Genomic DNA, 14,944 nt, shown 5'->3' on the forward strand with positions numbered 1-14,944 from the left:
TCAGCTGATGACAGCTCTGTATTTACAAGTTCAGGTGGAAAGTCTCTCAAATGCTCTGCATTATTCAGTTATTTCAATATTCTGTTATCATTTTAAGGAAGCACTGTCAATATGGATGTGAGTGCTTCAGACAACCATTGTAACATTTTTATAATCCCAGGATCAAAGGAGAGTTGTCATAGAAACAGAATGTTTTCTAGTCACAAGCAGACATTCCAGGGAATTGGCTGCTCATTGAGGTTGTCACATGAAGTTGGGAAATGTTGGCTGTCAGGGGAAGAGCTTTCAGGATAATTTTTCTTCTCGCTAGTCCTGGGCACTGAGTCCAATTATAATGTACCCATAATCACTTTGGCTGAGATCAGTTTGGAGCACTGACTCATTTTAACCAAATTTAATCTTTACCTGCTCTTCTACATAAGTAGCTGTGAAGCTGATAGTGAATGAAAGTTCATCAAGTGGAAACAGGATCAATTTTAGAACTGTGCAGAATCTGCATCTAAGCCCATTGTTCAGACAGTTTGCCGGGGGCTGCAGAAAAGCTAAAGTTAGCTTAGGAAAATCAGCTCCTCTAAATGCTTGGTGAGCAAATGCACTGCCCGTTGTGTGTTGCTTGTACCAGGTGCATCTAACACCATCTTGTAAAAAGTACTGGACTGGATTCCATAATTCCCCAATAAAGCCAAGATGACTTGGAGCAGATCCGAGCTACTGACTTGGTTCAGGATTTGTTATTGGCGGCTCACATGCGGTTATTTCTCCTTTGTTTTCTCTTCGCACTTCTGCAGCTCCAACAACACTCACGAAGATCGACGTCATCCTGGACATAGTAGCCCACTTGATTGGCACTCTATCCATCACCTTTAACATTCACTCCCTCCACCACTGACGCACAGTGGCAGCAGTGTGTACCATTTACAAGATGCACTGCAGCAACTCACCAAGGCTCCTTTGACAGCACCTTCCAAACCCATGACCTCTACCACCTAGAAGGACAAGGGCAGCAGATGCATGGGAACACCACCACCTGCAAGTTCCCCTCCAGGCCTCACACCATGCTGACTTGGAACAATATCACCGTTGCTTCACTGTCGCTGGGTCAAAATCCTGGAACTCCCTCCCTAACAACACTGTGGGTGTACCTATATCAGACGGACTGCAGCGGTTCAAGAAGGCGGCACCCAACCATCTTCTCCAGGGCAGTTAGAGATGGACAACAAATGCTGGCCTTGCCAGTGATACCCAACAACCAATGAATGAATTAAAAAAAGCTGATCTCCATTTAGTGACCAAGTTAGTGGGTAAACTGTGTGGGAGACTGAGAGTGGAAGGGAGACAGCATCACTCACCTGTCAACTCCTAAAATCAGATGGAGGATAAAACATAAACTGGATAATTTAATGAGGAATATTTCCGACATTATTTGGTTACAGCTCATTGTAGAAGGAAATCACATAAAATTGGACTAAGATATTCAATATTTCACTAAAAATACAGTAACATGCTTAACCAAAGGGGGGGGGGGGGATATATAAGAGATAAGTGGTGAATAAATTATTTGAATATGAAATGCAAATGGTGACAAATTTTGGTGACAAACAAAACAGAAACATAAGAGAGAAAGAAGGAAAAGTGAGGACCGGATTTTTGGAACAAATGCCAGAAAAATGATCGGGTTAGTATAGAAAATCGAAGGTAAAATTATATGATTTCTTTATGAATCTTTATTTGGTGCTGGTTACACGCTACAAAGACTCTGCATGGTCCCTTTAAGATGACTGGGCGGCTCTGTTAAATAATAACAGACAGCTATAAAAGTGTAGCCGGGTCTCAGCTTTCTCATCATTCTGACAATCTCCAACACCAATACAACAAGCCTGTTTCCAGCGGCTGATGTCTCTAGCACTCAATCCTGAACCTGCGGGAAGGGACGAGGCGGATTTGGAGCCGGACGATCACCTCAGCCGAGTGAAAGCACTGACAGCAAAATTAAAACTTCAGACCAGGAGACCTTCGTTCACAGAATGGAAAGAAAAGCTGGAGAGTCAACCCTGGAAAGTGGCTGAGGGATATGAGCCTCACTCGGGAACACCAAGTGACCGAAATATTAACCTGTCACTGGGACAGAGTGTCAGCAACAAAAGTGACATCTCTCTCACTAAAATCTGTGGTTTTGCAAACATTGGTGAAGCTTTAGATTGGCTTAGAAAAGAACTTGTAAGTAATGCGATAACATTACCCATTGTGACTTTGGGAAAAGTATTATTTTATGAAAGTGGGAATAGGATTTACTAACCTGGAACCTAATAATCTTTCTGAAGGCGTTTGATTTTTAAAAAAACTTTTAAAAACTAAACCTTTGCAGTATCTTTGTATCTGCCCTATTCCAGCATTCACACAATGTGTCTGCACCTTTTCATATCCTACCTGTTGGAACATCAGTGGGAAATGAATAATCTCATTGTCTTTCCCCAGCCAGACAAATCTTTGTCATTTGTAAATCTATCTCTGTTTTGCACACTGATTCACACACACTGCTGTTACTGTTTAGTCTGATGTCAATGCAGTTCCATTGTGGTTTGCAGGTTGCTACTTGGTGTGGGTCAGGAGAGAGTTCTCCACACACACAATCCCACAACTCTGCTCCCAGTTGCTTTTCAGAGGATTTTAAAAGCGCATTTGAGAGCTTTCAGAATTCTCAACACTCTTAAAGAAACACCCTAAGTTTTATAAAAGGGCTCAAGAGGTCGCTGACTCAGATCAGGGTTTGAACCCGAAGTTATACCGTCACTTGGCACTTTGATTTTTTTTGACTATATGTGGACCCACTGTGTGTTCACTTCTGGGACATTTCCAAACTGCCTGCATCTCAGTATCATTTCTGAATTTCTTTTTCTTTCTCTTTTCAGTTGCTGTTAAGGGCTGTTTAACTGCTGTGTTTGATTCTTCTTTGATCTCCGCACACTTACAGGAGTCCCCGGATAACGAGGCTGTAACAGCCGCTCATTTAACAAGAAAATCAAAGCTTGGAGGGAATAAAAGAAAAGATTTGCATTTATATAGCGCCTTTCATGACCACCGGACACCTCAAAGCACTTTTCATACAATAAAGTACTTTTTGATGTTGTAGGAAATGTGGCAGCCAGTTTGTGCACAGCAAGATCCCACAAACAGCAATGTGATAATGAACAGATAATCTGTTTAAGTGATGTTGGTTGAATGATAAATATTGACTCTGACACCAGGGAGAACTCCCCTGCTCTTCTTCAAAATAGTGCTATGGGATGTTTTACATCCACCCGAGCAAGTAGATGGGGCCTTGGTTTAACCTCTCCTCTGATAGAGTAGCACTTACTCAGAACTGCACTAGAGTGTGCTCAAGCCCTAGAGTGGTACTTGAACCCAGAACCTTGTGATTCAGAGGCGACAGATTGACTAACTGGGATAGGATGTAGTTATAAGATGAAGGGAAGGAGTATTGACAATTGTGTTTCTTCAGTTACAGAGAAGTTGGGAATGAAGTCTCTAGTGCCCATTGAATAGCTACCAATCTTCCAAATTCCTGCTGTGTTTGGCACAGCGTTCAGAGACTGGCTGCATTCAACCAGTTTAACATCTCAATGGGTAAAAGAATGATTACCATTGAATCCTATCTCCTCTACCAATGCAAGAGAGCATTGGGGTAAAATTCAACTTTGGTATGGTGTGGACAGGCAGTAGCAGATCTGCCCCCTGTCATACACCCGCCCGATTCTCCATTCCAATGACTTTCATAGAAAGGGAAATGGCTTTCGGTATTGGGTATTGGGGTATATAACAGGAGCTTTACACCAGGCTGGGTATTGGGGTATATAACAGGAGCTTTTCATGCCCGCTAAAGTTGAGTTTTAATGTATGATTCACGAAAGCTTTTGTCAAATCCTTTAAATCAGCATTATTGTTATTAGATTGCCGAGTGCCAACTCCCATATTATTAATTCAGATAACATTCAGAATGGGTGTATGGTCTTGCTTATTTATTCAGTGCACCTGATACTTGAGCCTTCAGATAATCTGATGTGAATCCATGATTTGATACTGGTTTAGATTTACAGTGGAGGGGACATTTTGAGCACAATTCAAACTGGCAATCTTATTCCTTCTGTCACATTGATGTTGGCAGCGTTCTCCTTCTCCACCCAGCTCAAGTCCACACTCATTTCCCTCTCCAATATTCTCAATTCAAGCTGGCTTTCATCTATAATAAAAACAGAAAGTGCTGGAAATACTCAGCAGGTATGGCAGCATCAGTGGAGAGAAAAGCAGAGTTAATGTTTCAAGTCTGTAACCTTTCATTTCCTGTCCCCGTTAGTTTGTGCTGACACTGCTCCTCCAACTGCACTTCATGTTGCCACTTTCTTTCCCTTTACTTACACTCTCCTTTCTCCCTCACTCCAAACACAACTCCCGATTTCTGCCCTCTCCTCATGCTGTTTCTTTGCTATCCATTCATCCCTTCTTCATCCCACTCCTCTTTGAGTTGCTTCTCATCAAATTTTGCTGAAAGTGATTCTATTTGCTACAAAAAACAAGCAGGAATTCGTGCCCTTGCAAAAATTCCCACCTACAATACGCAGAGGCCAGGACTGCTTCCATTAACTGAGCAGAACTGGCCGAGACTGTCTGGAGTTTAGAAGAATGAGAGGTGAGAGGACTTGACAGTGTAGATGCTGGGGCGATATTTCCGCCGCCTGGGGAGTCTAGAACTAGGGGTCATAATATGGACAAGATTTTAATTTACTCATAACCCATTCACTTAGACAGAGTTAAAATCAGGGCAATAGTTTCATGATAAGGGGTTGGCCGTTTTGAGCTGAGATGAGGAGAACTTTCTTCACTTAGAGGGATGTCAGTTCTAAGAATTCTCTACCCCAGAAGGCTGTGGATTCTTAGTCGATGAGTATATTCAAGGTGGAGATTGATAGATTTTTGGACTGTAAGGAAATCAAGGGCATGAAGTGGAGTTGGTGTAGAACGCCAGCTATGATCTTAAATGATGCAGGATGCTTGAGGGGCCATAAGGTCACCTTCTGCTCCAATTTTTATTTTTCTTATGTTTCTTAGCAACAGCTCTGAGAGGAGAGAGGCTTGAATTTTGCTGGACCAAGTAACAAAAATTCCAGTTGTCAGTATCAAATGCAGGCATGCTGGTGCATGAATGGCAGTGAGACATCCCAGTACCCAATCCATCCTGAGCTCGAACAAAAATGATCTCTCCAAGGACATGTTGCAGACACTCAGCAGATCAAGGCAGTATCTCCAGTCAGTTTATGCTTCATGTGAGGTTTGCAAAGCTAACTCTACCTTTTAATATTGTTTTTATTATTAACATTTGTACAGTCCCAGGTATATTTTAGGAGGTCAGTACACACTTGTAGTGAACACTTGTATTAAATAGGTTGTAACATTGAATAGTGATTTGCATTGAGCAGGTGCAGGTATACAGAACATGAGATGTACCATCGATATAAACTGTCAGGAATGCCGAGATTTTTTTTGCATTGGCTGCTGATAATTGTTCTAATTTAATGACCTGAACACGGTTAAGATCAGAGTAAATATGGAAGCAGGAGAAACAGAGTGATCACAGTTAGACTCTGGGCAAGGGATGGTTATTGTGGGGTTCTTTTCCTAAGATTCAGTTTTTCTCCCCCTTCCTCCATTCCATTGTTGCACTTTCTGACCATCAATAAGAAACCATATAATTAATATGATATTGTTGATCTTTCTTAGATTATTCCACAGGGTTCTCAATAATAAAAATAAATGAAAGGGAAATTGGCAGCATTGGCAGCAAGTTGGATAAGTGAAAGCAAGCAAATAAAGACTTGCATTTATATAGCACCTTTCAGCCAACAAAACACTTTTGAAGTGTGGGAAACACAGCAGCCAATTTGCACAAAGCCAGGTGTCACAAACAGTAATGGGTTAATGACCAGTTAATCTGTTTTTCTGATGTTGGTTGAGGGATAAATAATGGATCCAGGACACCAGAGAGAAACTTCCTCTGAAATAGTGCAATAGGATCTTTTACATCCACCTGAGAGGGCAGATCTCAGTTTAATGCCTCACATGGAAGATTGCACCTCCGACAGTGCAGCATTCCTCAGTACCGCATCTCCGACAGTGCAGCATTCCTCAGTACCTTACTTCCGACAGTGCAGCGTTCCTCAGTACCACATCTCCGACAGTGCGGCGTTCCTCAGTACCGTACCTCCGACAGTGCGGCGTTCCTCAGTACCGTACCTCCGACAGTGCAGCATTCCTCAGTACCGCATCTCCGACAGTGCAGCGTTCTTCAGTACCGCATCACCGACAGTGCAGCGTTCCTCAGTACCGCATCTCCGACAGTGCGGCGTTCCTCAGTAACGTACCTCCGACAGTGCAGCATTCCTCAGTACCGCATCTCCGACAGTGCAGCGTTCCTCAGTACCGTACCTCCGACAGTGGAGCATTCCTAAGTACCGTACCTCCGACAGTGCGGCGTTCCTCAGTACTGCATCTCCGACAGTGCAGCATTCCTCAGTACCGCATCTCCGACAGTGCGGCGTTCCACAGTACCGTACCTCCGACAGTGCAGCGTTCCTCAGTACCGCATCTCCGACAGTGCAGCATTCCTCAGTACCGCATCTCCGACAGTGCAGCGTTCCTCAGTACCGCATCACCGACAGTGCAGCGTTCCTCAGTACCGCATCTCCGACAGTGCAGCATTCCTCAGTACCGCATCTCCGACAGTGCGGCGTTCCTCAGTACCGTACCTCCGACAGTGCAGCATTCCTCAGTACCGCATCTCCGACAGTGCAGCGTTCCTCAGTACCGTACCTCCGACAGTGGAGCATTCCTCAGTACCGTACCTCCGACAGTGCGGCGTTCCTCAGTACCGCATCTCCGACAGTGCGGCATTCCTCAGTATCGCATCTCCGACAGTGCGGCGTTCCTCAGTACCGCATCTCCGACAGTGCATCACTCCTCAGTACCGTACCTCCGACAGTGCAGCGTTCCTCAGTACCGTACCTCCGACAGTGCAGCGTTCCTGAGTACCGCATCTCCGACAATGCAGCGTTCCTCGGTACCGTACCTCCGACAGTGCAGCGTTCCTCAGTACCGCATCTCCGACAGTGCAGCATTCCTCGGTACTGTACCTCCGACAGTGCAGCGTTCCTCAGTATCGTATCTCCGACAGTGCGGCGTTCCTCAGTACCGCATCTCCGACAGTGCAGCGTTCCTCGGTACTGTACCTCCGACAGTGCAGCGTTCCTCAGTACCGCATCTCCGACAGTGCAGCATTCCTCGGTACTGTACCTCCGACAGTGCAGCGTTCCTCAGTATCGTATCTCCGACAGTGCGGCGTTCCTCAGTACCGCATCTCCGACAGTGCAGCGTTCCTCGGTACTGTACCTCCGACAGTGCAGCGTTCCTCAGTACCGTATCTCCGACAGTGCGGCGTTCCTCAGTACCGTACCTCCGACAGTGCAGCGTTCCTCAGTACCGTATCTCCGACAGTGCGGCGTTCCTCAGTACCGCATCTCCGACAGTGCATCGCTCCTCAGTACCGCATCTCCGACAGTGCGGCGTTCCTCAGTACGGCATCTCCGACAGTGCATCGCTCCTCAGTACCGCATCTCCGACAGTGCAGCGTTCCTCAGTACCGCATCTCCAACAGTGCAGCACTCCTCAGTACCGCATCTCCGACAGTGCAGCGTTCCTCAGTACCGCATCTCCGACAGTGCAGCACTCCCCAGTACCACATCTCCGACAGTGCAGCGTTCCTCAGTACCGCATCTCCGACAGTGCAGCACTCCTCAGTACCACATCTCCGACAGTGCAGCGTTCCTCGGTACTGCACCTCTGACAGTGCAGCGCTCCTCAGTACCGTACCTCCGACAGTGCAGCGTTCCTCAGTACCGCATCTCCGACAGTGCATCGCTCCTCAGTACCGCATCTCCGACAGTGCAGCGTTCCTCAGTACCGCATCTCCAACAGTGCAGCACTCCTCAGTACCGCATCTCCGACAGTGCAGCGTTCCTCAGTACCGCATCTCCGACAGTGCAGCACTCCCCAGTACCACATCTCCGACAGTGCAGCGTTCCTCAGTACCGCATCTCCGACAGTGCAGCACTCCTCAGTACCACATCTCCGACAGTGCAGCGTTCCTCGGTACTGCACCTCTGACAGTGCAGCGCTCCTCAGTACCGTACCTCCGACAGTGCAGCGTTCCTCAGTACCGCATCTCCGACAGGGCAGCGTTCCTCGGTACCGTACCTCTGACAGTGCAGCGCTCCTCAGTACCGTACCTCCGACAGTGCAGCGCTCCTCAGTACCGTACCTCCGACAGTGCAGCATTCCTCAGTACCGCATCTCCGACAGTGCAGCGTTCCTCAGTACCGTACCTCTGACAGTGCAGCGTTCTTCAGTACCGTACCTCCGACAGTGCGGCGTTCCTCAGTACCGCACCTCCGACAGTGCGACGCTACTCACTACCGTACCTCCGACAGTGCGGCATTCCTCAGTACCGTACTTCCGACAGTGCAGCGTTCCTCAGTACTGTACCTCCGACAGTGCAGCGTTCCTCAGTACCGTACTTCCGACAGTGCAGCGTTCCTCAGTACCGTACCTCCGACAGTGCGGCGTTCCTCAGTACCGTACCTCCGACAGTGCGGCGTTCCTCAGTACCGCATCTCCGACAGTGCGGCGCTACTCAGTACCGTACCTCCGACAGTGCGGCATTCCTCAGTACCGTACCTCCGACAGTGCGGCGTTCCTCAGTACCGTACTTCCGACAGTGCAGCGTTCCTCAGTACCGTACCTCCGACAGTGCGGCGCTACTCAGTACCGCATCTCCGACAGTGCGGCAGTCCTCAGTACCGTACCTCCGACAGTGCGGCATTCCTCAGTACCGTACCTCCGACAGTGCGGCGTTCCTCAGTACCGTACCTCCGACAGTGCGGCGTTCCTCAGTACCGTACCTCCGACAGTGCGGCGTTCCTCAGTACCGTACCTCCGACAGTGCGGCGTTCCTCAGTACCGTACCTCCGACAGTGCGGCGTTCCTCAGTACCGTACCTCCGACAGTGCGGCGCTACTCAGTACCGTACCTCCGACAGTGCGGCGTTCCTCAGTACCGTACCTCCGACAGTGCGGCGTTCCTCAGTACCGTACCTCCGACAGTGCGGCGTTCCTCAGTACCGTACCTCCGACAGTGCGGCGTTCCTCAGTACCGTACCTCCGACAGTGCGGCGTTCCTCAGTACTGTACCTCCGACAGTGCGACGCTACTCAGTACCGCATCTCCGACAGTGCAGCATTCCTCAGTACCGCACCTCCGACAGTGCAGCACTCCTCAGTACTGCACCTCCGACCGTGCGGCGTTCCTCAGTACCGTACCTCCGACAGTGCGGCATTCCTCAGTACCGTACCTCCGACAGTGCGGCGTTCCTCAGTACTGTACCTCCGACAGTGCATCGCTCCTCTGTACCGTACTTCCGACAGTGCAGCGTTCCTCAGTACCGTACCTCCGACAGTGCGGCGTTCCTCAGTACCGCATCTCCGACAGTGCAGCACTCCTCAGTACCGTACCTCCGACAGTGCGGCGTTCCTCAGTACTGTACTTCCGACAGTGCAGCGTTCCTCAGTACTGCACCTCTGACAGTGCAGCGTTCCTCAGTACCGTACCTCCGACAGTGCAGCTTTCCTCAGTACCGCATCTCCGACAGTGCAGCACTCCTCAGTACTGCACCTCCGACAGTGCAGCGTTCCTCAGTACCGTACCTCCGACAGTGCAGCTTTCCTCAGTACCGCATCTCCGACAGTGCAGCGCTCCTCAGTATCGTACCTCTGACAGTGCAGCATTCCTCAGTACCGTACCTCCGACAGTGCGGCGTTCCTCAGTACCGTACCTCTGACAGTGCAGCGTTCTTCAGTACCGTACCTCCGACAGTGCAGCTTTCCTCAGTACCGTACCTCCGACACTGCAGCATTCCTCAGTACCGCATCTCCGACAGTGCAGCGTTCCTCAGTACCATACCTCCGACACTGCAGCACTCCCTCACTGGAGTGTCAGCCATGACTTGGTGCTCAAGTTTCTGGAATGGAACATGAACCTACAATCTTCTGACTCTGAGGCAGGAGCGATACCAACTGAGCCCTGGCTGACACAATGATTAAAGTATGTTTTCTGGACTGCATGAATATAAAGAGTTGTGTCCCCAGGATCTGTGTTAGCATCATTGATTTCAATATATAAAAATAATCTGGACATGACTGTCATTTGTTCAATTTCAGAATGTGAAGATAACCTTTAAGTAGGGAGCATGGCTAACTGCTTGGAGAACGGAAAATGATTTCTAGAGGACATAGTTTGCTAGATTGAGCTGATGGATGCTGGATGAACTTTTTTGCAGAGACAAATGTGATGAGATAGTTTCAGAGGAACAATACAGAGGGGATGTATACCCCCAATTGTAACACTTTAAAAGGAGTAGAAGAGCAGAGTGACTCAGATATTTAGATAATTGGAAAATTCGGAATAAGAGAAGGCCATTCTGCCCCTCAACTCCAATTTCCCATCTTTGGTTTGTATCCCTTCATACTCTTACTGAACAAAAGTCTTGTCTTGAAAGCTTCAATTGTTCTTGTATACAATAGTGTTTTGGGGGCGAACATTTCAGATGATTGGCAGTTAACAAATGTAACACTGCTACTCAAGAAAGGAGGGAGGAGAAACAGGGAACTACAGGCCAGTTAGCCTTACATCAGTCCTTGGGAAAGTACTGGAATCTATTATTAGGGAAGTATTGACAATGCACTTAGAAAAGCACAATATGATTGGAACAAGTCTACATGGTTTTAGGAAAGGAAAGTCCCGATTGACAAATTTATGAGAGTTTATTGAAGATGTAATATACTTGGATTTCCAAAAGGCATTCGATAAGGAGCTACGCAAAAGGTTAATAAACATAATAAGGGCTCATGGATTTGGGGGTGATATATTAACATGGATAGAGAATTGGTTAATGGACAGGAAGCAGAGAGTAGGAATAAATAGAGCATTTTTCAAGTTGGCAGGCTGTGACTAGTGGAGTGTTGCAAGGCCTCAGCTATTTACAATCTATATTAATGTCTTAGATGAAGATACAGGGTATTGTAGCTCAGTTTGCTGGTGATACAAAGCTAGGTGGGTATGTAATTTGTGAGGAGCACACAGAGCTGCAAAGTGATATTGACAGGTTAAGTGTGTGGGCAACAAAATGGCAGATGGACTATAATGTTAGGCAGTGTGAGGTTATTCACTTTGACCATAAGAATAGAAAAGCAGAATATTTTTTACAATGTGTGAAACTTGTAAATGTTGATGTTCATAGAGACTTGGATGTACTCATACAAGGCACAGAAAAAATTAGCAAACAGGTACAGCAAGTAATTAGGAAAGCAAATGACAAGTTGGCCTTTATTGCAAGGAAATTGGAGTACAAGAATAAAGTCGTCTTATTGCAATTGTACAGGGCTTTGGGGAGATCACACCTGGAATACTGTGTGAAATTTTGGTCTCCATATTTAAGGAAAGATGTACTTACATTGGAGGCAGTACAGCGAAGGTTCACTAGATTGGTCCCTGGGATGAGAGGGTTGTCCTATAATGAGAGGCTGAGTAAATTGGATCTAAACTCTCTGGAGTTTAGAAGAATGAGAGGTGATCTCATTGAAACATACATGATTCTGAAGGGGCTGGATAGGGTAGACACTGAGAGATTGCTTCCCCTGGCTGGGGAATCTAGAACATGGAGGCACAGTTTCAGGATAAGGGGCTGATCATTTAGGACTGAGATGAGGAGAAATTTCTTCACTCAAAGAGTTGTGATACTTTGGAATTCTCTACCCCAGAGTATTGTGGATGTGTCATCACTGAATACATTTAAGGCTGGAATATACAGATTTTCGGTCTCTCAGAGAATCAAAGGATATGGGAAGCAGGCGGGAAAGTGGAGTTTAAGCCTATGATCAGCCATGATCATATTGAATGGCGGAGCAGGCTCAATGGGCCATATGGTCTACTCCTGCTCCTATTTTTTATCTTCTTATTTGTACTACCTTTTGTGTGAAGAAGAACTTCCTGATTTCACTCCTGAATGACCTGGTTCTAATTTTAAGGTTATTTCCCCTAGTTCTTGGTTCCCCAGAAGTAGAAATGATTTCTACCCTTTCACACAAACCTTTAAAAGTGGGGGAAATGAATAAAGCTGTCCTGAAAAATGAGATTCGTTATTTTAAATAGGGGTATTAAATACAAAGGCAAAACAGTAATGCTAAATCTATTAATAGGTTGTGTTAGTATATTGTGCCCTGTTTTGTGCATTCTATTTTAAGAAAGATGTCAAAGTCATGGAGAGGATGCAGAAGAAATTTACTTGGATGAAATCAAGGATGAGAGGTTCTAGTTATAGGAGACATTAGAGAAACTGGGACTGTTTTCTCGACAATAAAGGTTAAGAGATGATCTGGTAGAGGCGTTCAAAATTATAACATAAATAAGAAAAAACATTTTTACTGGTCTATGAGTTGATAACTGGAGAGCATAAAGTTAAGATCATTACCAAAAGAACAATAGGAGAGGTTGCTGCAAGGCCTCACTCCTCCCTGTCTCCTGCCCTATAGTCTGCTGAGAAATCTGTGTTGCTCCAATTCTAGCCTCTTGTGTATCCCTGATTTTCTTCACCCTGCCATTGGTGGCCAAGCCTTCAACTATCTAGGCCCTAAGCTCTGGAATTCCCTCTGTAAACCTCTCTGCCTCGCCTCTCTGTCTTCCTTTAAGATGCTTCTTAAAACAGACCCCTTTTACCCAGCTTTTGGCCACCTGCCCTAATGTCTCCTTATTTTGCCTGCTGTTAATGGTTGTCTGATTACGCTCCTACGAATTTATTGAAAGCTGAGATAGACAGATTTTTGAACTATAGGGGGGTCAAGAGTTATGGGGAACAGGCACCTAAGTAGAATTGAGACCAAGATCAGAGCAGCTATGATCTTATTGAATGGCAAAACAGGCTCGAGGGGCCGTATAGCCCATGCCTGCTCCTATTTCCTGTGTTCTTATACTCCTATGAAGCACATTGGGACATTATGTTAAAGGCACTATATAAATGCAAGTTGTCATTGTTGATGTTGTAAGAGAATGTTTCTTTATGCAGACTTGTTATGACATAGAATGCCCTGGCAGAAAATCTAACAGTTTTTAAAAGGGAAGTGGATAAATATTAAAACAAAACAATCATAATTTGTAAAGGATATAGGGAAAGAGCAGGAGAATGGAACTAAGTGGTTAGTATATTCAGAGAGGCAGCACAGAGAAATCGAACAAAATGGTCTCCTGTGCTTTAAAATCCAATCATTCTAACTGCAGATCACAGATATAGTGATCTGTATTTTTGATTTCCAAAAGATTAAATTAATTATTAATCTGGCTTTGACTAAAGTTATGATACTGCTAAATTAAACAGTAACATATGAACATGTGAATTAGGAGCAGGAGTAGGCCATTCGGCCCCTCAAGCCTGCTCTACCATTTGATAAGATCATGGCTGATCTGATTGTGGCCTCAACTCTACTTTCCTGTCTACCCCCGATACCCTTTGACTCCCTTGTCGATCAAGAATCTATTTAACCCAGGCTTAAAGATATTCAAGGACCCTGCCTTCACTGCTCTCTGGGAAAGAGAATTCCACAGACTAATGACCCTCTGTGAAAAGATTTTCTCCTCATCTTAAATGGGAGGCCCCATATTTTCAAACTGTGTCCCCTAGCTCTAGACTCCCCCACAAGGGGAAACATCCTTCTAGCATCCACCCTGTTAGGTCTCCTCAGGATCTTATATGTTTCAATAAGATCACCTCTCATTCTTCTAAGCTCCAAATGTTACAGGCACAAACTGTCCAACCTTTCCTCATAAGATAACCCCTTTATCCCAGGAATCGGTCGAGTGAACCTTCTCTGAACTGCTTCTAATGCATTTATATCCTTTCTTAAGTAAGGAGACCAAAACTGTACACAGTACTCCAGATGTACTCACTGTACAACTGTAGGAGAACTTCCCTACTTTTATATTCCATTCTCCTTGCAATAAACAACCACATTCCATTCACCTTTCTAATCACTCGCTGTACCTGAATACTAACAGTTCATGGAACCATCTTCCAAATTAAATAATTTTATCATTTTATTCATTCAGTTTGACTTTGTCTCTTAAAGGTAAATACATTTTTTATTGGTAATTATTCATTGATTTGCATCATTCTTTCAGAGAGAGATGCAGTCCTTCGATCATCAGCTAGCCCGAAAGCTCATTTGCCTGAGGAGAGAGATTCACAGACTAAAGGTGGAGCAGGTCTGCCATCAGCACAAGGAGATGTTGGATGATGTGAAGTACGGACTGGAGGAATGCGAGGAGGAGTCTGACTTACTCTTGGACATTCCCCTGAAAGCTGTATTCACTCTCTCCACACCGCTCAAACACATTGGAGTGACTAAAATGAACATTAATTCCAGAAGATTCTCTCTCTCCTGATCTAACGTGGAACCAATTAACCAGATAGACTACTAATAAAACAAAATTTGATCAGTAAACCTATGCTTAATATCTTACTGTGAGGGGATTGTGTGTTAATCATTGCTGGAGTCAAGTTTCAACCCAGTTCAGAGTAAGAAACCCTGTTACATGAATTTGAATAATCCTCATGGGCCACAGGCAGTGTGGAACTGGGGGATATACTGCTTGGTGAAGCTGCAGATAAGCTATATTATCAGGGTAATGTTCCTGGAGTTTTGCATTGTATCTGCTTTGTGCTTTGCCTCACTGAGGAGTGTTTGATGAGGATGGTGGTGGGGGATGTAGGGGAATTCGATTCTTCAATGTCATCA

The 14,944-nt window shown here is 45.7% G+C and overlaps 1 protein-coding gene across 1 annotated transcript; it reads left to right on the forward strand.

Moving 5' to 3' along the window:
• Positions 1-1,857: 1,857 nt before the first annotated feature.
• On the forward strand, positions 1,858-14,650 carry fam167b (family with sequence similarity 167 member B). The gene is made up of 2 exons (XM_068011023.1): positions 1,858-2,217; positions 14,328-14,650. The coding sequence occupies exons 1-2, from the start codon at positions 1,894-1,896 to the stop codon at positions 14,589-14,591; spliced, it is 588 nt and encodes a 195-aa protein (XP_067867124.1). The 5' UTR covers positions 1,858-1,893; the 3' UTR covers positions 14,592-14,650.
• The last annotated feature ends 294 nt before the right edge of the window (positions 14,651-14,944 follow it).

The sequence above is a fragment of the Heterodontus francisci genome, chromosome 31 (assembly GCF_036365525.1).
Source record: "Heterodontus francisci isolate sHetFra1 chromosome 31, sHetFra1.hap1, whole genome shotgun sequence".
NCBI lineage: Eukaryota > Metazoa > Chordata > Chondrichthyes > Heterodontiformes > Heterodontidae > Heterodontus > Heterodontus francisci.